The 25,315-nt window shown below is 43.4% G+C and overlaps 1 protein-coding gene across 12 annotated transcripts in view; it reads right to left on the minus strand.

The window, feature by feature from the left end:
- Positions 1-25,315, minus strand: part of LOC137524716 (ubiquitin carboxyl-terminal hydrolase 22-A) — a 207,824-nt gene that overhangs the window by 88,657 nt on the left and 93,852 nt on the right. For all 12 annotated transcript variants that reach the window (XM_068244897.1, XM_068244894.1, XM_068244895.1 and 9 more), the window contains 4 exons: positions 19,793-19,906; positions 11,153-11,197; positions 10,097-10,198; positions 2,234-2,403 (listed from right to left, as the gene is read on the minus strand). In XM_068244897.1, the coding sequence (XP_068100998.1) occupies positions 2,234-2,403; positions 10,097-10,198; positions 11,153-11,197; positions 19,793-19,906 (431 nt within the window). The remainder of the gene's footprint in view (positions 1-2,233; positions 2,404-10,096; positions 10,199-11,152; positions 11,198-19,792; positions 19,907-25,315) is intronic.

A 25,315-nucleotide genomic window follows, 5' to 3' on the forward strand; every position in this document is an offset into this window, starting at 1 on the left:
GATGCTACTAATTGCTTTATATCTGATTGCTACTAATATTCTATAAATTATCAGTACCACACATACAATTCATTATATCATAAGTTTTTATTTTTGCTTCAGTGTCACTTTAATGCCTGTTAAAGGACCCAAAGATCAAGCACTACGAATACTATCTTTCACCCTTTCCCTTGCAAGTAGAGAATTCTCTGGATTCTCTTAATCGGTTAGTGAAAATATGAACTACTGATAATTAAATCTTCAAATTGTAATTTTACATTTAGGAACATTTATTCTTAAATTGTTGCACTGTTTGTCAGGATATATAGGTATAGTTGCCCAAGTATAGCTGCCCCAGTATAGGGAGTATAGTTGTCCCAGTATAGCAAGTATAGCTGCCCCAGTATAGGGAGTATAGCTGCCCCAGTATAACTAGTATAGTTGACCCAGTATAGCTAGTATAGATGCCCCTGTATAGGTATTATAGTTGCCCCAGTATAACTGCCCTGTATAGCTAGTATAGTTGCCCCAATAGATCTAGTATAGATGCCCCTGTTTAGGCATTATAGTTGACCCAGTATAGCTAGTATAGATGCCCCTGTATAGGTATTATAGTTGCCCCAGTATAGATGCCCAGTAAAGCTAGTATATGTCCCAGTATATCTAGCATAGGTGCCCAGTATAGCTAGTATAGATGCCCAGTATTGCTAGTATATGTCCCAGTATAGCTAGTATAGATGCCCAGTATAGCTAGTATATGTCCCTGTATTGCTAGTATAGATGCCCAGTATAGCTAGTACATGTCCCAGTATTGCTAGTATAGATGCCCAGTATAGCTAGAATATGTCCCAGTATTGCTAGTATAGATGCCCAGTACAGCTAGTATATGTCCCAATACAGCTAGTATAGATGCCCAGTACAGCTAGTATATGTCCCAGTATAGCTAGTATAGATGCCCAGTATAGCTAGTATATGTAACAGTATAGATGCCCAGTATAGCTAGTACATGTCCCAGTATAGCTAGTTTAGATGCCCCTGTGTATAGTTGCCCGCGGCCGCCGCTAGTGTTACCTTAGCTTGCGGCCGCTTCCTTTTTTTATAATGCCTGGTCAGCGCCTTTCTTCATGCCCAGTCTCCTTTCAGCAGCGCGTCTCCCGGCTGCTGTGAATAAGCAGGAAGCAGGAGAGCGGCTTCCTGTAGCAGCGATGTATATCGCCGTTACCATGGGAACCGCGCTCCTACTTCGTGCTTATTCACAGCAACCGGGAGACACGCTGCTGAAAGGAGACAAAGCATGAAGAAGGGCGCTGACCAGGCATTATGAAAGAGGAAGCGGCGTCAGCTAACATTTAGGGGGGGAGCGAGAGGCCAGACAGACCCGAGGATCAGCTGCAAACGGCCCAGCAGTCTGGGGGGGTTGGGGACCCCTGCTTTAAAGGACCACTATCGAGGGATATTTAAAATACACATAGAAGTACATTTTCAGGACAGCTCAATCGGCGTTGAGCGGTCCAGGAGCTGCTGACGCATTCACGCCAATTGGCGTGGAGTGGTCGGCTAGTGGTTACCATTCCAGTAAACGGATCTATACAAAGATGCCACTCTTCTCTCGTGTACACTATTTTGGCAGTTGGACTTGGCAACAGCCGTTTAGAAAATGCTTTTGAAAATAAAGAAAATCCTGAGAATCCTCCATTCTTTACAAAGCACAAACTGGAAATCATCAATACAAAGATGCCCATCAGCATCCCCTTTGTTTGCATGCTATTTTAGCAGCTGGACTGAGCAACTACCATTTAGTCAATACTTTTGAAAATAAATAGAATCCTAAGAATCCCCCATGAGGAGCTGGGCTACTCCAAAACCTGTCATATTTACAACCTACTGGAAAGCAAGTTAGAGTGCATTTTACTTAGGGGAAAAAAAGTGTACTTATAAGTAGTATAGTGCTTCTCGCTGCTGGCGGGGGTGTCCGCTTCATGTGGCTGTCTTGGAAAACTTTGTAGAAACAGCATTCTGTTCAGTTGGACATATGATAGGCCCATTTAATGCACGGCACTGTTAAAGCTTCAGTATATTAATCTCTTTTGTCGAAACATAACTGGAGGATATATGAAAAATACAAGCTGTACATTTTGAACTCTGAAAAAAAGTGCAATGAAATAACCTTCAACTAAGCCTAATGAAATACAAGGCACTGACAAAAGAGCAGTTAATATTCAACATAGGCAATACTGTGCTATTCTGGGCTTACCTCCTGAAACAGAGTAGACATTTCACAAACCAAGCAAGAATTGGGGCTTTGCATTTCACATTTGTGGCGATCAGAAAGGAAGAAATCTCGGAGCAGGGGAGTGTGGGTAAGTGCCTGGACAATACAGTTCATAAAACATGTGTTCCCAAGATTAATTAAGCCTCGCAACCCTGAAAACAAAGGGAGAAAAAAGTTCAATACATATGGTCTTAAAGTGGACCCAAATTAAATATACAAGATTTCAGAAATAAAATCTATTTTCTAAATTATAATAATAAATAGCAGCCTTTTTCAGCTGCATGATGACAAATATAAAATATTTTACATTTATTGGAGGAACCCCTCCCTTCCTTTCAAATTGCCGGGACAAAATCCGGCAAACTGGTGAAGTAGGTGGTACCCGGCAATGGAGGAATTGCTAATGGCTGCCCCCAGTATAATCCTAGTTATGAAAAGAGAAGGGTGAAAAGCATGCACTGAAATGCTCATAGGCTTGAAGGAGTGTTTATTTAGCTTTGTATGTGTCAGAGTGGTGCAACTAAATATTTTTAATTAAAAAAAATGTTTGGTTTGGGTCCGCTTTAAGTATTGACCCCAAGCTTTTTAGATCATGTTTCAGGTATACAAGTGAAGTGCAAATCAAGTTGTAAAATAAACAGCAACGGATCTAAGGGGGAAAAAAAAAAATAAGAGAAAAAAAACAAAAACTATAATATATATATTTTTGTGTGGAGGGGAAGGGAATGCAGGTGACCTCACATGCAGCTCAGTTGAGCTGAAGATCAGAGAGGAAGCGTGGCTCTGTACTTTGTGGAATGCCCAGCCAGACACTCTCCTCCCGCTGCAGAGTGAGTGAGTGAGTGAGTGAGTGAGTGAGTGAGTGAGTGAGTGAGTGAGTGAGTGAGTGAGTCCTCTTATTCAGTCCTCTGCCAGCTAGAACTTTAGGAAGCTTGACCCCCATGATTATCCTGTCCTGTGACTGCTTTCCCCAGGCCCTGATTGATGCCAGAAGTGATGGTTGTGAGCGAGCTACAGCTTGAGGGGTAGAGCAGAGTTAGCCAATGTACAGAAAGCCACAAACTCATTCAGGGCAAAGGCATACAGAGGCACAGAGTAATTAGTGAGAGGCACCCGGGACCATTGACAACCATATACCCAGCAATATCCCATGTGACTGACAGTGTCATTACAACCAGCAGCCAGGTACATTCTGCAGATTTGAAAATGAAACTACAAAGATTTGTTTTTCCATGTTATACTATATACATAGGTGGTTTAAGAGGGGCTATCTGGGGCCATAGCATGATATTCATAAGCTGCCTGCTGATGAATATACTATGGCCCAGAAATCCTCTTTTCCACACTAGGACCATCATGTATATAGGGAAAACTGCTAGTTTCATTGTCAAACCAGCAGAAGGGTAGTTAAAACTTAAGGACACTTCAACTATTAACCACTTCAGCCCGAGAATAATTTTCACATATAGACACTGCTCCCATTCATTCGCCAATAACTTTATTACTACTTATCACATCTAAATGATCTATATAGTTTTTTTTTTCAGGACAAATTAGGCTTTTAGTGTGAATTTTGTTTAGTAATCACCTTATTTTCTATGCATTTTAACCACATGCTGACCGCCCACTGCACATTGGCGGCGGCAAAGTGGCAGCCCCAGGACCACGTAACGCAGATTGGCGTCGGGTCCTGGGACACTGTGTTGCCGGGGATCGCGTGCATCCTCCGGCAATAGGCTCCGCCCACCCGCGTCATCAACCCGCCGGCCAATTGGAAGTGCCGGCGGGTTGTTAACCCGATGATCGCCGCATAGGAAGCGTATAATATGCTTTGTAATGTTTACAAAGTGTATTATACAGGCTGCCTCCTGCCCTGGTGGTCCCAGTGTCCGAGGGACCACCAGGGCAGGCTGCAGCCACCCTAGTCTGCACCCAAACACACTGATCTGCAACCCCTGCCCCCTGATCGCCCACAGCACCCCTAAGACCCCCTCTGCCCACCCCCCAGACCACTGTTTGCACCCAATCACCCCCGTCACTATCTGTCAACGCTTTTTTTTTTTTAGTCCCTAAACTGCCCGCTGGGGACTCTTGATCACCCACCCACCCCTCAGATTCTCCCCAGCCCCCCCCCCCGTGTACTGTATGCATCTATCCCCCCTGACCACCTGTCAATCACCCCGTCACTGCCTCCCATCAATCAGCCCCTAACCTGCCCCTTGCGGGCAATTTGATCACCCACCCACACCATTAGATCGCCTGCAGACCTGCCGTCAGATCACCTCCCAAGTGCATTGTTTACATCTGTTCTCTCCTCTAAACACCCACTAATTACCCATCAATCACCCATCAATCACCCCGTCGCCACCTTTCACTGCTACCCATCAGATCAGACACCTATCTGCCCCTAGGGCACCCAATCACCCGCCCACACCCTCAGAACGCCCTCAGACCCCAGCCCTGATCACCTCGCCAGTGCATTGCTTGCATCTATTCCCCCCACTAATCACACCTTGAGACACCCATCAATCACCTCCTGTCACCCCCCTAGCACTCCTATCCATCAGATCAGGCCCAATACAACCTGTCATGTAAGAGGCCACCCTGCTTATGACAGGTTCCACAAAATTCGCCCCCTCATAGACCACCTGTCATCAAAATTTGCAGATGCTTATACCCCTGCACAGTCATTTTGAGACATTTGGTTTCCAGACTACTCACGGTTTTGGGCCCGTAAAATGCCAGGGCAGTATAGGAACTCCACAAGTTACCCCTTCTTAGAAAAAAGACACCCCAAGGTACTCTGTTAGGTGTATGAAAAGTTCATAGAAGATTTTATGTTTTGTCAAGAGTTAGCGGACATTGATTTTTACTGTTTTTTCACAAAGTTTCATTTTTCACTAACTTGTGACAAAAAATAAAATCTTCTATGAACTCACCATACACCTAACGGAATACCTTGGGGTGTCTTCTTTCTAAAATGGGGTCACTTGTGGGGTTCCTATACCGCCTGGCATTTTAGGGGCCCTAAACCGTGAGGAGTAGTCTAGAAAACAAATGCCTCAAAATGACCTGTGAATAGGACGGTGGGCCCCTTACCGCACCTAGGCTGAAAGAAAAGTGTCACACATGTCGTATCGCCGTACTCAGGAGAAGTAGTATAATGTGTTTTGGGGTGTATTTTTACACATACCCATGCTGAGTGGGAGAAATCTCTCTGTAAATGGACAATTGTGTGTAAAAAAAAAAAAAAAAAAAAATCAAAAAATTGTCATTTACAGAGTTATTTCTCCCACCCAGCATGGGTATGTGTAAAAATACACCCCAAAACACATTATACTACTTCTCCTGAGTACGGCATTACCACATGTGTGGAACTTTTTTGCAGCCTAACTGCGCTAAGGGGCCCAAAGTCCAATGAGCACCTTTAGGCTTTACAGGGGTGCTTACAATTTAGCACCCCCCAAAATGCCAGGACAGTAAACACACCCCACAAATGACCCCATTTTGGAAAGTAGACACCCCAAAGTATTCAGAGAGGGGCATGGTGAGTCCCTGGCAGATTTCATTTTTTTTTTTGTCACAAGTTCGCAGAAATGGAAACTTTTTTTTTTTCTTTTTTTTGTCACAAAGTGTAATTTTCCGCTAACTTGTGACAAAAAATAAAATCTTCTATGAACTCACCATGCCTCTCAGTGAATACTTTGGGAAGTCTTCTTTCCAAAATGGGGTCATTTGGGGGGTATTTATACTATCCTGGAATTTTAGCACCTCATGAAACATGACAGGTGGTCAGAAAAGTCAGAGATGCTTCAAAATGGGAAAATTCACTTTTGGCACCATAGTTTGTAAACGCTATAACTTTTACCCAAACCAATAAATATAGGCTGAATGTTTTTTTTTTTTTTTTTATCAAAAACATGTTTGTCCACATTTTTCGTGCTGCATGCATACAGAAATTTTACTTTATTTGAAAAATGTCAGCACAGAAAGTTAAAAAAGAATATTTGACAAAATTCAGGTCTTTTTTTGATGAATATAATAAAAAGTAAAAAAATCGCAGCAGCAATCAAATAGCACCAAAAGAAAGCTGTATTAGTGACAAGAAAAGGAGGTAAAATTCATTTAGATGGTAGGTTGTATGACCGAGCAATAAACCGTTAAAGGGACTCCCAACTTTGCAGAAACTATGGGAAGATGCATATCATTTTAAAGCTCTCTTTCTCCTCTTTCCAATGATATATAAACCACTGCCCTACGCCTTTTAGTTTTCGCTATTTTCGCGATTGAAATTGCCGTGGCTGCGATTTCAATCGCGAAAATAGAGAAAACTAAAAGGCGTAGGGCGACAATTTAGGTGTTGTCAGAAAGAGGAGAAAGAGCGTTAAAATGATATCCATCTTTCCATACTTACATTGTATTACACAGGGTGACTTTTTCTCAAAGTCAGCAGCTCCATTCAGCAGAAAAAGTCGCCCTGTGTAATACAATGTAACTATGGAAAGATGGATATCATTTTAAAGCTCTCTTTCTCCTCTTTCTGACGACACCTAAATCGTCGCCCTACGCCTTTTAGTTTTCTCTATTTTCGCGATCGAAATCGTGGCCGCGGCAATTTCAATCGCAAATATAGCGAAAACAAAAAGGCGTAGGGTGGCGGTTTATATATCACTGGAAAGAGGAGAAAGAGAGCTTTAAAATGATACGATCTTTCCATAGTTTCTGCACTGCTTGGTGTCCCTTTAAAGCTGCAGTGGTCTGAATGGAAAAAAAGGCTCTGGTCCTTAAAGGGAAGGTTCGGGGAGGGCTGTAAAAAAATAAAAATCAAAATCCACTTACCTGGGGCTTCCTCCAGCCCGTGGCAGGCAGGAGGTGCCCTCGCCGCCGCTCCGCAGGCTCCCGGTGGCCGACCCGACCTGGCCAGGCCAGGCCGGCTGCCAGGTCGGGCTCTTCTGCGCTCCAAATGCCGGCACTTCTGCGTCCCACGTGGACGCGCTGACGTCATCGGACGTCCGCCGGGCTGTACTGCGCAGGCGCAGTAGTTCTGCGCCTGCGCAGTACAGCCCGGGGGACGTCCGATGACGTCAGCGCGTCCGCGTGGGACGCAGAAGTGCCGGCATTTGGAGCGCAGAAGAGCCCGACCTGGCAGCCGGCCTGGCCAGGTCGGGTCGGCCACCGGGAGCCTGCGGAGCGGCGGCGAGGGCCCCTCCTGCCTGCCACGGGCTGGAGGAAGCCCCAGGTAAGTGGATTTTGATTTTTATTTTTTTACAGCCCTCCCCGAACCTTCCCTTTAAGGGCTTTTATGACTGCAGCCCTTAAGTGGCTAAAGGGAAAATAAGGGGGGGGGGATATGTCTCCATTTACATCCATTATAGCTTTACATTAAACAGTGCTGACTATAAGTTAAACCCACTAATTTTATTTGCTAATCCATCCTGGTTATTGCAACATTTAGATTATGTTCCTAGCACAATGTATGGTGGCAATATTGTACTTGATAATAAAAGTGTCTTTTCAGTTTTTTTTGCTTTCTCATTGTACACTATTGATGATTACAAGATCTTATTTTCAAAAATAATAGTAATATACCTTCATGGCATACATATTTACAAAGCCAGGTTCCTAAGGTAACAATGTGTGTGTGTTTTTTATATTCTGTCGCTTTGTTTTCATTTTACAAGTCTTTAATTTTGGTACAGAATATGTGAAATTTAATTTCTTTTGATTCAGTTTGCGACTAAAAGAATGCGCCTCAACCCGAATACTCTCTAAACTCTATTCTACTACCTATCACGGTTAAAATGATACCACATATGTCTCTTGTAGTGTTGCTAAAACTTTCCCAAGTTTGATCATAATTCTGAAAATGACTATGTTTGATTAAGTTTGTTCGTACCCATTTTTCATGTGATGTGGGTCACAGCTTTTAGACACACCAAAATGTATTCTACAACTTGTCACTGTTAAAATTATACCACATGTGCCTCATTTAGTAACAAACTGGTGGTGCATTCTCCACAACAACACTGGACAATATATGCGTCCAGTTGTCTTTAAGTGGTTAAAAGAAAATGGCCAAATACTTACCTGGGGCTTCTTCCAGCCCCTAAAGTTGTTCTTGCCCCTTGCAGTCATTCCATGCTGCTTTGTTCCTCTGCTACCCTCTCTGACCGCTGCATGCGTGGCCACATGCCACTCGCCTCCATCAGGTTCCCGTGGCCGGTAACGTTCTGCACTTGCGCGGCAACTAAAAATGTGCATGGGCAAAGCGTTTCCAGCCACAGGAGCACAATCGAGGAGGCATATATACACACATAATAAAATATATATATATATATATATATATATATATATATATATATATATATATATATATATATATATATATATATATATATATATATATATATATATATATATATATATAATTATAATGCCATCAGATCAATTTTCAATAGATTCCATACTGAAATCTATTGGAAATCTGTTCCTAGTAAAACATTTTCCTAAACACATCAGATAGATCAGAGATCTATCTGATGATCTATCTGCTGCTAATCTAATGCTGGGCATACACTTATCCAATTATGCGCCGGATCGAGCCGCTGGCTCGATGCCGGCGCATCCCCGCTCGTCACTCGCCGGCGATCCTTATCTATCCGGCAGGTCATCGGACCTGTCGGATATTATCAATCGAGCCATCAGTGGCTCGATTGATAAGGACTAGAAACTCTGTGTATGCCCAGCATTACAAGTGTATGGCCTGCTTTACACCAGATTGTCATGACTGCTGTATAGAATTCAGTCTTATGCTGGGAATACACCATACAATTTTCTGTTAGATTTTTCTGGTAGATTTTCTGTTAGAATGCATACTTAGATTATTTTCTGTAGAGAATGGTCATTATCTCTGGTGCATTGTCTTCTGTTTATCTCCTGCTGAGTAGAACAATGCTTAATTGCGCGGCAGAAAGATACATTTCCAACATGTTGAACTTTATCTGTTTGGCAAGTAAATCTAATGCTGGGCATACACTGATTATGCGCCAGAATCGAGCCGCTCGATAGATTCCGGCACATCCCCGCAGGCGCCCGGCTCGATTCCCGCTCCTCCCCGCGGGAGCTTCTTATCTGCCGCTCGTTTTCTTCCATTGTCCGCCCGCAGGGATCAAACGTGGAATCGATCCGGCGCGGTGATCGGACACGTTGGAAATTATCAATCGAGCCATCAGCTGCTCGATTGATAAGAAGAAACTCACTGTGTATGCCCAGCATAACAGAAAATTGTATGGTGTATTCCCAGCATTAGAAACCCATCCCTTAAAGGGACCCAGAGAGGAACTAATGCTAAAAATATAAAAAAGATGTTATACATACCTGGGGCTTCCTCCAGCCCCATAAGCTTGGATCGCTCCAACGCCGCCGTCCTCCGCTACGTCTATCGCCGGTATCGGGTCCCGTCACTTTCGCCGGATGCGGCTAGTCTTCCGCATGCACAAGGGCTCCCTCCAGCTTTGTACGCATGCGCCTGCGCAGTACGGAGGGAGCGCACTGCGCTTGCGTCGACTGGCCGAAATGACGGGACCCGATACCGGCGGACAGAGGCAGCGTAGAAAGGTGGCGTGGGAGCGATCCAGGCTGATGGGGCTGGAGGAAGATGTTATCTTTTTGTCTCTGGGTCTCTTTAAACTGAAAAGAATATGCGACTCCATGTCCCATCTATCATCAATAATATACATAGAATGTATTGCCTCACAAATTTATTTTCAGTACAGGTTTACTTTAAACTACTGCAAATCAACTTTTAAATGCTAAAATAGAACACATACTGCATTCCTGCCTTACCTATGGTACAGTTTGTGGTTATTTTTCTTCTCTTGGGATTATGCCGTAAAAGCTCTAGCTCCCGCTTTGTTGGCTCCCATGTTGAATACTTTTCCCCAACACCTAAAATATTTAAGACAAGGCCAAAAAAGTAAAAAAACAAAAATAGGTTAGTCCTAGTCCCTACACAATCAGTTTATTCTACACATCAATAAAGTGACACTGAAGCGAAAAAACTTGATATAATGAATGGTACAGTCATGGCCAAAATTGTTGGCACCTCATACATTTTTCCAGAAAGTTAAGCATTTCTCACAGAAAAGTATTGCGGTAACACGATTTACTACACACATTTATTTCCTTTGTTTGTATTGGACTCTCCCTGTTGTCCCTATGCAGACCGTCAGGTATGCGGAAATTTGGATACTTCCGCACACTGCATTGCATTGCGTAAATTGTGCAAGTCTCCATAGACTTAAAGAGACTCTGAAGCGAGAATAAATCTCGCTTCAGAGCTCATAGTTAACAGGGGCACTACTAAACCGCCGCAATAGCGCCGCCAAACCCCCCACTGCGACACTTGGTCGCAGACTTGGTCGCTCCTGGAGGCAAGGGCTAACGGCTGCAGCCCTGCCTCCAGTCGCGTCTGTCAGCGGCGGATCGCCGCCTCTCCCCCGCCCCTCTCAGTGAAGGAAGACTGAGAGGGGCAGGGGAGAGGCGGAGATACGCGCTGACAGACGCGCGTGGGGCAGGGCTGTGGCGGTCAGCCCTGCCCCAACCAGGAAGCGCTCCCCCGCATTACGGAAGGGATTTAGGGGGACAGAGATCCTCGTTTAGCCGCGGGATATCGGCGGTTTAGCAGGGGCACACGTGCCCCTGCTATCTATGAGGTCTGAAGCAAGATTTATTCTCGCTTCAGACTCTCTTTAAATGGCCCTTGAGGTGGGGAAGCGTAACACAGGGCGACGCATTGGGCAAGTGTGAGAGGGCTTAAAGGAAAACAGAGACATTTTATTATCTCGCACAAAATATTCACGCTTATGGAAAAAAAAATTCTAGAAAATGCAAAAATCTTACCTGTCATTGTATACTGGTAAGGAGAAGCCAACGATGGGGTAAAGGCTAGCATAAAAAGAAATAAAAAAGTGTAAACATTTATTTGCTTACTTATTAAAGAAAATCTGTAATGAAAAAACTCCCCTGGGGGGTACTCACCTAAGGAAGGGGGGGGGGGGGAAGCCTCCGGATCCTATTGAAGCTTCCCCCATCCTCCTCGGTCCCACGGCGGCGGCGAAAATCTTCCCGGAGCGGCGGCGATGTAAATAGTTACCTTTTCGGGCTCCAGCGCAGGATCCGCTCTCCCCATGGAGATAGGCGAAAATAGCCGATCTCTGTTGGGCCGCTCTACTGCGCAGGCGCAAGTCTCCTGCGCCTGCGCAGTAGAGAGGACTTGACGGAGATCAGCTATTTTCGCCTATCTCCGTCAGAAGAGCCGCAACAGCGCCCCTGCTGGAGCCAGGAAAGGTAAATATTGCACAGGCCGACAAATTGTCCCCAGTGCATTCCGTGGGCTGCAGCAAGACCACTGTGGGACGCAGGAGGACTGGGGAAGCCTCAGTAGGGTCCAGAGGCTTCCCCCTACTGAGGTGAGTACCCCCCAGGGGAACTTTATTTTCAGTACAGGTTTACTTTAAGGTTAATATGAACCAGCCATTTGAAAGACGAGGGAAAGAGTGTGTGTGGCTTTTTCTGTTCTTTGGGATTATGTTAAAAGGGACTAAAACAGTGAGGACTAGTTCACACTGGGCGCTTGCTGATCGCTGGTGATCAGCAAAAAGCTTTTTTTTCACTGTGCAGGAAAGTGATTTAGGAGTGACTGCGTTTTGTGATTCTATAACATTGAAATGCAATCGCTCCAAAAATGCTGCACGCACCATCAGCAAATCGCTAATCACTGCGATCGCTAAAGTGTGAACACTACCATTGACTTGCATTAGCAGCTGCATTTTGCTGATCGCCAGTGATCAGCAAATTGCTGAAAAATCATCCAGTGTGAACTAGCCCTAAGGCCTCTTTCAGACATTAGTCTGAACTGCACGCTTGCTCAGATCTGGCTCCATGGATGGGGGCTGCCTGCCTAGCACCAGTACAGAGCACTAACAAGCACCCAGACGGTGCTGGAAAGCAGCTTACGTGGTGACATATTCAAACAGCTCTTGTCAAATATGCACATATTCACATTTGAAAAAAGAAATTAATTTAGAGGATTAATTTAAAGAATGGGAATTAAGTGTGGGGTCTATAAAACACAGTATTCAGTAGAAAAATACATATGTTTACATAAATCTGCACACAGTCCTGAAAGAGGGACAAATGAGGAAGAAAGAGGGACAAATGAGGAAGAAAGAGGGACAGAGGGATTTAGTTACTGAAGAAGGACTGTCCCTCTGAAAAAGGGCCAGTTAGGAGCTATGCATACCTCCAGGGATGTGGAGTCGGTACAAAAATCTTCCGACTCCAACTCCGACTCAGTTTCTGAAACCGCGACTCCAACTCCTACTCCGGGTACCCAAAATGGCTCAGACTCCGACTCCTTGACTCCTTAGTCTAATACTTAACAGGGCTGTGGATTTTGTACAAAAATCATCAGACTCCGACGTTTATGAAATCAACGACTCCGACTCCGGGTGCCCAAAATTGCCCCGACTCAGACTCCTCGACTCCGACTCCACAGCCCTGCATACCTCCCAACATTTTTGAAGTATAAAGAGGTACACCTTTAACCACTTAAGGACTGCAGTCATAAAACCCCTTAAGGACCAGACATTTTTTTCCATTCAGACCACTGCAGCTTTAACGGTTTATTGCTCGGTCATACATACAACCTACTATCTAAACGAATTTTACCTCCTTTTCTTGTCACTAATACAACTTTCTTTTGGTGCTATTTGATTGCTGCTGCGATTTTTAGTTTTTATTATATTCATCAAAAAAACCCACATCAATTTTGTCAAAAAATTTTTTTTTAACTTTCTGTGCTGGCACTTTTCAAATAAAGTAAAATTTCTACTAAATTTGTCCAAATTTATTGTGCTACATGTCTTTGATAAAAAAAAATCCAATAAGTGTATAAGTATTGGTTTGGGTAAAAGTTGTAGCGTTTACAAACTATGGTGCAAAAAGTGAATTTTCCCATTTTGAAGCATCTCTGACTTTTCTGAGCACCTGTCATGTTTCATGAGGTGCTAGAATTCCAGGATAGTATAAATACCCCCCCCCCCCCCCCTCCAATGACCCCATTTTGGAAAGAAGACATCCCAAAGTATTCACCAAGAGGCATGGTGAGTTCATAGAAGATTTTATTTTTTTGACACAAGTTAGCGGAAAATGACACTTTGTGACAAAAAAAAATAAAAATAAAAAATAAGAAAAAAGTTTCCATTTCTGCGAACTTGTGACAAAAAAAAAAAATATATAATCTGCCAGGGACTCACCATGCCCCTCTCTGAATACTTTGGGGTGTCTACTTTCCAAAATGGGTCATTTGTAGGGTGTGTTTACTGTCCTGGCATTTTGGGGGGTGCTAAATTGTAAGCACCCCTGTAAAGCCTAAAGGTGCTCATAGGACTTTGGGCCCCTTAGCGCACCTGGGCTGCAAAAAAGTGTCACACGTGGTATCGCCGTACTCGGGAGAAATAGTATAATGTGTTTTGGGGTGTATTTTTACACATACCCATGCTGGGTGGGAGAAATATCTCTGTAAATTAGATTTTTTTTTTTTTTAACACACAATTGTCCATTTACAGGACAAATGGGATTTCACAGGTCATTTTGAGGCATTTGGTTTCTAGACTACTTCTCACGGTTTAGGGCCCCTAAAATGCCAGGGCAGTATAGGAACCCCACAAGTGAACCCATTTAAGAAAGAAGAGACCCCAAGGTATTCCGTTAGGAGTATGGTGAATTCATAGAAGATTTTTTTTTTTTTTCACAAGTTAGCGGAAATGGATTTTTTTTTCCCACAGTGTAATTTCCACTAACTTGTCACAAAAAAATAAAATCTTCTTTGAACTCATCATACACCTAACGGAATACCTTGGGGTGTCGTATTTCTTAAATGGGGTCACTTGTGGGGTTCCTATACTGCCTTGGCATTTTAGGGGCCCTAAACTGTGAGGAGTTGTCTAGAAACCAAATGCCTCAAAATGACCTGTAAAATCCTTAAAGTGAACCTTAAGCCAGAAAAAAAAAGATGAGTTTTACTCACCTGGGGCTTCTACCAGCCCCCCTGCAGCAGTCCTGTGGCCCTCGCAGCCACTCACTAATCCTCTGGTCCCCTGCTGCCAGCTAGTTTCATTTTTGCAGACAGGCCTGTCAGGACTGGCCACGCGTAGCTTTTTCCGCATTCCCGACTAATTAGCGATATTGCGGGCGTATTTTTGTACGCGGTGCGGCCCGCAATAGCGCTCACTTTAAGGTACTCATAGGACGTTAGGCACCTTAGCGCACCTAGGCTGCAAACAAGTGTCACACGTGGTATCGCCGTACTCAGGAGAAGTAGTATAATGTGTTTTGGGGTGTATTTTTACACATACCCATGCTGGGTGGGAGAAATATCTCTGTAAATGGCAATTTTTTTGATTTTTTTTTCTTTTTAACACACAATTGTCCATTTACAGAGATATTTCTCCCACACAGCATAGTCATGTGTAAAAATACACATTATACTACTTCTCCTGAGTACAGCGATACCACATGTGACAATTTTTTGGCAGCTTAGTTGCGCAAAGGGGTCCAAAGTCCAATGAGTACATCTAGGCTTTACAGGGGTGCTCACAATTTAGCACCCCCCCCTCCCACACACATGCCAGGACAATTAAACCCCACAAATGACCCCATTTTGGAAAGAAGACACCCCAAGGTATTCCATGAGGGGCATGGTGAGTGCATAGAAATTTTTTTTTTGTCATAAGTTAGCGGAAAATGACACTTTTTGAAAAAAACTAACAAAACAATTTCTGCTAACTTGTGACAAAAAAATAAAATCCTCTATGAACTCACCATGCACCTCACGGAATATTTTGGGGCGTCTTCTTTCCAAAATGGCGTCATTCGTGGGGTCTGTCCTAGCATTTTAGGGTCTCTGCAATCATTACATGTATGGCCAGTATTAGGTGTTTCTGCTATATTCCTTGTATTGGGCATACAGGTAATGCACTCTGGGCTGAAAGGAAAAATGAACGTCAAACAATCAATGTGGATGAAAAAAGGAGGGGAAGGCATCTGCCAGGACATAGGAGCTGCCACCCAAAAACGTCTAAACCCACTCAGCTCGTATGCCCTGGCAGACCCGGTTTCTCCATTCACACCGATCGATGTGGATGAACAAATAATTGCCAGAGTTCTTTTTTGATACAAAGTGCTTGCCAAAGCATAGGAGCTCCAACACCGCCCCTCAGCTCAGGCTGTTTCCTGTAACGTGGATCGGGGAGTTGGCCCTAGAGCTGCACAGCCGCGGACAGCTCCGGCGGCCATATTAGTGCAGGCAGGAGAGCCCGACCCGGGCCATGGGGTCGGGAGCCGGCCCGGGGGGTTATTGAGCGGCGGGGACCCGTCAGAACGGCACAGAGGGCGCGGACGGCGTCCTGCGTGCCTTAAAATAGGATGCAGGTATTTAACTTTTTTTTTCATTTGGCCTTGGAAGTCCTTTAAGACACACCCCTGCTATACCCCTAATCAGGCATACCATAAGAATTCATGAGCAAAAGGTGCAATTTTAAAATTCAAATCACTCTGGTGCTTTCTATCACCATTATTTTTTCCTTTATATTAACCTGCTGAGCGGTCTGGACGAGCTCAGCTCGTCCAACACCGCCAGAGGCTGCCGCTCAGGCCCTGCTGGGCCGATTTTAATGAAATAAAAAGCAGCACCCGCAGCCGGCACTTTGCCAGTCGCGTGTGCTGCCTGATCGCCGCTGCAGCGCGGCGATCCGCCGCGTACAGCGGCGAAAGAGGGTCCCCCCAGCCGCCCGAGCCCAGCGTAGCCGGAACAAACAGTTCCGGCCAGCGCTAAGGGCTGGATCGGAGGCGGCAGACGTCAGGACGTCGGCTGACGTCCATGACGTCACTCCGCTCGTCGCCATGGCGACGAGGTAAGCGAAACACGGAAGGCCGCTTATTGCGGCCTTCCGTGTTACTTCTGGCCGCCGGAGGCGATCGGAAGAACGCCTCCGGAGCGCCCTCTAGTGGGCTTTCATGCAGCCAACTTTCAGTTGGCTGCATGAAAGTTTTTTTTTTATTTAAAAAAAACCCTCCCGCAGCCACCCTGGCGATTTAATCAGAACGCCAGGGTGGTTAAGATGTGAGACAGCAGTGCAGCACTGTGTGCATTTTCTCTATCAATTACCGTATAAGATGCACTTTTTCTCCCCCAAAAATGTGGAGAAAAAGCCCCTGCGTCTTATATGGCAAAAGCATATCCCCGACTTACAAACGCCCGCCGATACAAACCAATGACATGTCTGTGATTCCTTGCCTTTGTTTCACTTTCCCCTGCGTGCCTCCTCTCCCTCCCCTTGTGTCTCCTGGCTCCCCGTGTGTTGCTATGTATAGTGGCGGCTTACCTTCCATGCGCCCCAAGACATCCGTCTCCTCTGCACTTCTCGCTCTAGTGGGCGCTTCAATGGATGACGTGTTCAGTTCAAGCCAGACACTAGAGGGAGAAGTGGAGCGGAGACTGATTTCTGCTTTAATTTGCGGGCGCATGGAAGATAAGCAGCCGCTATACACAGCAACACACAGGTGGCCAGGAGACACAAAGAGGAGGGAGCGAAGGAGTGCGGTAAGTTGCCGCTACAACTGGGGGCCAGGGGACGCATGATAGACACATGGGGCCCGCATGAGGACACATGGGGGACGCATGAGGACACGAGCACACGAGGATACAGTACACCATTTGGGGGAGAACATGTACAAGATGCTCCTGGAACATTTTCGCACCAGGTTCAGTTTCTATATTTTTCCCCCTGGTTGTTGCCTTGTAAACCTGGGTGCGTCTTATATGGTGGAAAATACGGTACATTAAGATTTGTGAAAAAAGGTGTACATTTTTCTATATACGGACACTTATGGTGCACAGAAAACCAATGCAGAAAAATGCACACTGAAAACTGACAAACCAGTGTGAATACTGCTTAGGCTTTAGTTTTTCAATCGCACCTGCATCAAGCATGCAGCCAGTAGAGTCAGACCATAGTCAAAGCATCTGATCTGCATGCTCATTCTGGGCCAGTGACTTCGTATTTTAGGCATAGTGTCATAACAGGGGTCAGACAATTTGCATTGTTTATTAGAGAATTAATATTGCTGCCTCTGTATTCCTCTCACTTTAAGTCTTTCTGAAAGTATATATATATATATATATATATATATATATATATATATATATATATATATATATATATATATATATATATATATATATATATATATATATATATATATATATATATATATATATATATAGTGGAAAAGCTAGTAACCTGAAGGGAAATATACACACATATTATGAACAGCATACCTAAAATAGGTAATATCAAGTCTTCTGGTGTTCTAAACAAGATCTAGGCAAATTAAGGTGTGGTCTAGTAACCTATATGTGAATTATGCCTTTAGCACGTGTATGCTGCTAAATAACTAAAAGCAGTTAAAAAGGTGAACTTCAAGGATCCTCAACATGGTATGTATAGGGAAGTCAGCACTGTGCGACTTTATGAACCCAGGTGGCATCAATGTCCTTGGCATGGTTTGTAAAGACAGATCATTGTGAATTACATCACATTCAAGACAAGGGTCATCATAGCTAGGCAATGGAGACAGTAGACTGCGCATCTCTATTGCGGGGTTATAAAGCTGGCTGCCTGTTATAATAAAGGAGGATAAATGGGGCAATACCTTGGAAAAGGCCATCAAAACAGATATAGGTTTGGTAAGGGGGAATAAAAGCTAGCAGTGTACTGATCAAGTAAAGGAGTATAATGTAAGAGATAATCTCTCCAACCCATCTGGGCAGGAAGCAGGACAGAATATTTCAATAGCCACAGGGTATAAATATGATCCAATCCCCAGTTAATAGAAAATTGTTATTTAGGATAATGCTTCAAATACCAGTAAAGGCTTGGTTGCTAGCAGTAAAGTCTAGCTTTAGACACAACCATACCTGGATAAACAGCATTAAGGTCACGTGAAGCACGTCGTGGAACACAGCTCCATGACTCACTCCGTGAATAATGGCTCTGAAGTGCTTTGGATGGCTATTTTAACCTACAGAAATGTGTGGAGAAAGCAGTGATGGCTGTCTGTTACCAGAGCTTAATGTTCATCATGATGATAAGGGGGAAGACAAAGAGGTGCAGTCTGACAAAGTTCAAAGGTTGCGATTGTCACATTAACTGTAAAGGTGGCCTTACAGCTGTCAGACTTGTCAGCCAATCGACCATCTGATTCGATAATTATAGAATCAGATCAAATCGGTGCCACCAAGAGTATTCCTCAATCACAGATTCTACCAACTTCGAGCCAACATTGGTCTACTGTATAGTTTGGACTTGCTGGGAAATCTCAGGCTGACATGCTTGATCGGGTGGAGCAGTAGTAATGCCATACGAGTTGGGAACGACAAATATGTCAGAAACCCCCGTCTGTGTCCCCCCAAATATTAGGCGTACCCACTGCTGCCCATGCATCACAATACTTTACCTATCATGCCGTCCCCTGAATGTCTGCACTGTACTTCCTCATCGGTGCCCTACGTGACTACCGGCGTATTGCATGTGGTGCGTTGTCCCATGCCGTCCTCTTCTGCCTCTCTGTTCGCCCACAATTGGCCCAGGAAAGTCCACTGGTCCAGAGTCAACTGTGTATACGTGGCCTGGCCACACACTCCTGCTGTGTTCACATTGCTGGGATCGTTCTGCGTCTGCACAGTCGCAGAACACTCCTGGCGACGCGAGCGCACCAGGCTGGACTGCGCCGACTGGAGGATTTTCCAGGGCCAGTTTCGGACTAACGGAGAGGCAGAAGGGGACGTCGTAAAAGCAATCAGGCCGAAGGGTGATGGAGGAAGCCCCAGGTATGTATATTTTCTTTATACTCGCCATCTCAGGTAGGTACTTTAAGTCAAACATCTGATCTGCATGCTTGTTCAAGGTCTATGACAAAGTATTAGTCAGATGATCAGAAGCACAGCCAGCTAATGTGCATTGCTTAAGAGGAAATAAATATGGCAGCCTCAGGTCAGTTGTCTATTAAATATGATACTAGAACTACACTGTAGTGACATGAAAGGAAACATTTGCCTTGGAATATTCCTCTCCCAACTCTACAGGAGAAAGTTATGCTAATGTTCAATGGTAAAATAGTGGGAAGGGACAACCAACCAGCCTTCAAAAAGTTGCATAAACTGATTGGAAATTTTATTTAGGATAACATTTTGTTCTTTATCTTTATATAGAATGCTGAAATATTTGCTGTTTTTACCAATACCAATGTGTATACATGTATGCTCAACTTATTTACATGGAAGGAGAGGCAGTACCATGTGTTCTCAAAACCTGTATATCAACTGCATAAAGAGAATAACATCTCTGTATAAATATTAAATGTACGGTATATGTGGTACTAAGGACTCAAACCAACAGAATTATAAAATGAAAATACCTTGCAATTTCCAAGCTTTTCTTTGTTCTTCTTTGGCAACTTGCTCCATATCTTTGTCATATATGTAATCTTGACACATAAAGCAGTATATACCCCCATACAACAAATCTATTGCTGGTGAAAAATGAAGAAAAAAAATATATGTAAGTAATAAACATGAATAAGCATGCAATTACCTATTGAAAAAGGATGGTTTAGTCCAGGATTGGCGGTTAGAGAACCTTCAAGCCCTAATCCAGAGGGCTATACCTTCTAAGTAGCCTGACAAAGCACTCATGTGTAGCGCTTGGAGCATCCGGTACAATTCTATATTATGCTGTTGGACCAAATTTACAAATAACTTCCAGTGAAACAAATGCCTGGTTTCACACAAGGTAAAAATGCACAGAGAAAGCTACAGAAAGAGTGGAGATGGGAAACTTGTTCCCATTGGGTGACTAGTAGGGGTGATCAATGAGATGCAAATTCTTCCTAAATTATGCACAATTTTATGCAAATGTATGCAGTTTGAAAATGGATCAATCAATTTAAACCCAGGTTTACATTGAAATGTCCATTTTCAAACTGCATATATTTGCACAAAACTTTGCACAAAGCTGTATCAACTCGGAAGAATTTGCACATCTCTGATCATCCCTAGTGAGCAGTGGAAAGTCACTGAATTAATGGCACGACAGTGTTCCAGAGTGGCAGTAGACCTTGCACATTTTGCATATTACGCAAGAAAACAGATAAAAGCGAATTAGTGAAGGATAGGGGTTTGAGGAAGGAAGAGCCACTCAGCATTTTATGTTGACCCCAAGTAGAGAGAGATTTGACTATAGAGATGGTTTTTAGTCTCACTCTCTCCGTTTATATTCAGATGTCTATGATATTTTTGTTCAACTGCATTGCAATCTAGAATGCATTACCCTAAATTTATAAACATTACATTTCAACTGCCATTTTACCATTTTGGCCATCTTACCATTTTGTAAAAATCTTTTCACAAAGTCAATATTCTGCTGAGTTTTAGAATATCTTTAAATTGGCTATTCCACTTATTTCATTTAACTTTATGTATAATTTATTTTCTTAGAGGCATATAGCACCACAGAATATGATAGCACTATATAAATATACAACAAAATTCAGTTAACAAATACCATTTTTCAGAGTAATATGCACTAAAATGTACTTTTTTCCTATGCAACTTACAACAGGTGAAACAATCTATTGTAACTATTGAAATGAAGGCAAAGTCCAGCACTGCAGTGCACATTGAAGCGTTTATCCCAGTAGTGATATTCAATGCACAATGTACATACAATGCAAGATTCAGTGACTCAAGTCCTACTGTTACAAGTGATGGTGCTAAGCAAAAACAAGAAACAGGTGTTCCTCCCTATAAACTAAAAATCAATGCCTAATGTTGCAAAAAAAAAAAAAAAAAAAAAAAAAAAATTATATATATATATTATATCAATAATAAGTATTTTATTTACTGACCTATCACAATAGACTAAAACAGTTGATAAACAGATGATCAAACCTTGTTTTTAAAGGGAACCAGAGATGAACGATTCACACAAAATAAACATATCAGTTGATAGCTTGTAAAGAATAAATGCTCTACCCAATAATTTCGCCACTCTGGTGTGCCTTTTTGAGTGCTTTTTAACCATTATTGCTCCAGGAAATATCCAATATGGCCACCGGCTCATATTCCTTCTGCTTCCAGGTTATGAGGTGTTCTGGATGTGCTGTCTACTCTAGGCTATATGAGACTATAGACAAGCAGGGCTGCTGTAGGCTTTCATCTGTGTGCTTTCAACTTCATATTCTGGTATGTTTTGTGGCTGCCTGTAGGAAGGGTCTCTCATAGTAATGAAACTGCATACAGTAGATAATAATGACAGGCTGCACAGACAGAGCACACAGATCACACAGCCACACTTGTCTGTTAGACAGAGATTTTTCCTGCAGCAGCAGCCCCTCCCATGTCATCACAGCTCTCAGTATGTAAAGCATGAAATTTGAGCCAGGAGGGGGAAGGCTTGGGCTTGAAAAGACTCCAAGGAAGAGTGACTCAGCTATAATGATTCCAGGTCAAACCTCGACTGAATAGTCGGTGGATTCTTATCACAGTTGATAACAGATAGATTAGACTGAGAAGAATAAAACTAAAAGCAGGGTAGGCGTTTACTGTCATGTTCCCACTGATAAATGTAATAAAATACATGAGGGTGCTTCGTCTCTGGTTCTCTTTAACCTCCCTGGCGGTTTATTTATTTTGCCAGGGAGGCTGCAATGTGTTTTTTTTTTTTAATAAAAAAAAAAATATTTCATGCAGCCAACTGAAAGTTGGCTGCATGAAACCCCACTAGAGGGCGCTCCTGATCCGTACTTTCGATCGCCTCCGGCAATCGAAAGTAACAAGATAGGCCGCAATGAGCGGCCTATCTTGTTTCGCTTTCCTCGTCGCCATGGCGACGAGCGGAGTGACGTCATGGACGTCAGTCGACGTCCTGACGTCAGAGCTGCCCGATCCAGCCCCTAGCGCCGGCCGGAACTGTTTGTTCCGGCTGCGCTGGGCTCGGGCGGCTGGGGGGACCCTCTTTCGCCGCTGCACGCGGCGGATCGCCGCGGAGCGGCGGCGATCGGGCAGCACACGCGGCTGGCAAAGTGCCAGCTGCGTGTGCTGCTTTTTTCAGAACTGAAATCGGCCCAGCAGGGCCTGAGCGGCGACCTCCGGCGGCATACCCCGAGCTCAGCTCGGGATTACCGCCAAGGAGGTTAAAGAGAACCGGAGATGGGATGAAATAAAAATGTACATACCTGGGGCTTCCTCCAGGCTTTTCGGTCTCACACTATCCTCCTCCAGAGTTGGCCCCGCAAAGTCCTCAGCTCAGGGGCAACTGTGCATGTGCGGGCTGGCCGCATGTTCTCCTATTGCCGGGAGCGTTCTGCGCCTGCACGTACAATGCTCCTGGGGACAGAGCGCAACTTGGGAGCGCACTTGGCTGGGCTGCACAAACTGGAGGATCTTTTCGGGGCCAGTTGTGGGCGAACAAGGAGGAGACTGAGGACAATGAGGGAGCGATCAGGCTGGAGGAAGCCCCAGGTAGTTTTTTTTTCTTCTTCATCCCATCTCAGTTACACTTTAACCACTTTACCCCCGCGCGTACGTATTTCTCCGCCCCTTTTTCCATCCTTTAAAAACCAGGGACGGAGAAACACGTACTTTCCGCGTTCCCGACGCTGTCCGCGCTCCCGCTCGTAAACACGCCGCCCGCCGCTAGTAAAACCGCCGCCGCCCGCTCGCCCGGAGATCAATGAACGGGAAAATCCATTCCCGTTCGTTGATCTAAGCCCCACAATGACCCGCTGCTCTCCTATGGGCAGCGCGATCATTGTGAGAAGAAACTCACGTGTCCAGCCTCCTTATTCTTCCTCCAAGCTTCCGGAAGGAGGCTTGGAGGTCGCAATAAAGCAAAAAGTTACTGTGGCCATCTTGTGGCCAAATAGTAAACTACACCCTACACATTTTTCACATACAAATAAATGACTTTTACACACAAAATTAACTCATTACCTCCCACACTCCCCATTTTTTTTTTTTTTGTAATTAAAAAAAAATTCAAAAATTTACAATTAAAAAAAATACATAATTAGTTACCTTAGGGACTGAACTTTTTAAATATTTAAGTCAAGAGGGTATAACACTGTTACTTTATAAACTATGGGCTTGTAATTAGGGATGGACGCAAAACTGAAAAAAATGCACCTTTATTTCCAAATGAAATATTGGCGCCAAACATTGTGATAGGGACATAATTTAAACGGTTTTATAACCGGGACAAAAGGGCACATAAATTTCATGGGTTTTAATTACAGTAGCATGCATTATTTAAAAACTATAATGGCCGAAAACTGAAAAATAATTTTTTTTTCCCCACATTTTTCCTATTTTCCCATTAAAACACATTTAGAAAAAAATAATTCTTGGCATAATGTCCCACCTAAAGAAAGCCTAATTGGTGGCGGAAAAAACAAGATATAGTTCATTTCATTGCGATAAGTAATGATAAAGTTATAGACGAATGAATGGAAGGAGCGCTGAAAGGTGAAAATTGCTCTGGTGGTCAGGGGGTAAAACCCCTCAGTGGTGAAGTGGTTAAAGAGAAACCGTGTCCAAGAATTGAACTTCATCCCAATCAGTAGCTGATACCCCCTTTTACATGAGAAATCTATTCCTTTTCACAAACGGATCATCATGGGGCTCTGTATGGCTGGTATTGTGGTGAAACCCCTCTCACAAGAAACTCTGAGGACCATGGTCCTGGCAGTTTCCTTTCTATGAACCTTGTTGCATTGTGGGAAATAGCGGTTTACAGCCGTTTCCAACTGCCAAAAAAGCAAGCAACAGCTACATCACCTGCCAGCAGTAAAAATTTCACCATGTGATAAATGTCAGAATGTAAATCAGGGATTTAAAATATATTTTACAATGGGCAAACACTGACTAAATCATTTATACATAATTAATGTAAAAATGAAGCAATTTTTTTTATTACATTTTCACTGGAGTTCCTCTTTAAGTCTCCTCAATCACATATTATACAGTAGCAAAAAAAAAGTATGTGAACCCTTTGGAATGATATGGATTTCTGTACAAATTGGTCATAAAATGTGAACGGATCGTCATTTAAGTCCCAACAATAGACAATCAGTCTGTTTAAACTAATATCACACATATAATTAAATGTTTCCATGTTTTTATTGAACACGCCATGTAATCATTTACAGTGCAGGTGGAAAAAGTATGTGAACCCCTAGACTAATGACATCTCCAAGAGCTAATCGAAGGGAGATGTCAGCCAGCTGGAGTCCAATCAATGAGATGAGATTGGAGGTGTTGGTTACAGCTGCCCTGCCATATAAAAAAAAACACCCATCAGTTTTGGGGTTGCTTTTCCCAAGAAGCATTTCCTGATGTCAATGATACTGTTGTAACATTTTATGACCAATTTGTGCAGAAATCCATATAATTCCAAAGGGATCACATACTTTTTATTGCTACTGTATAGTCTCCAATGTGCATTCATAGGTAATTCCAAACTGTAGACTAAAGCAAAAAAATATATATATATATATTACTATGACCGTGAAAAGGCAGCAGTGGTGGGAAACCCAAGAAACGCAATGTCCACAGGTACAGATTTTTTTTTTTTATTTAGTTTCATCTGAATTACAAAAACTATTAATTTCATCCCAAGTTATTTTGTTATAACGCAGTACAATATAAGGCAATATAACAATGCATGGCTCCATGTGCTAAATCTAAATCCATAACCACACCTTATTTGATTACAAAAAATGTAAAATATATTAAACGTGGACCCAGACACAATGAAACTGCTTTATTACACAAACTTGCTCATTCCAAAAATAGTTGCTTAAAGGACTTCCGAGGCCAAATAAAAAAAAGTTAAATACCTGCATCATATTTGAAGGCACGGACGACGCCATCCGCGCCGTTCC

Source organism: Hyperolius riggenbachi, chromosome 7 (assembly GCF_040937935.1).
Source record: "Hyperolius riggenbachi isolate aHypRig1 chromosome 7, aHypRig1.pri, whole genome shotgun sequence".
NCBI classification, from domain to species: domain Eukaryota; kingdom Metazoa; phylum Chordata; class Amphibia; order Anura; family Hyperoliidae; genus Hyperolius; species Hyperolius riggenbachi.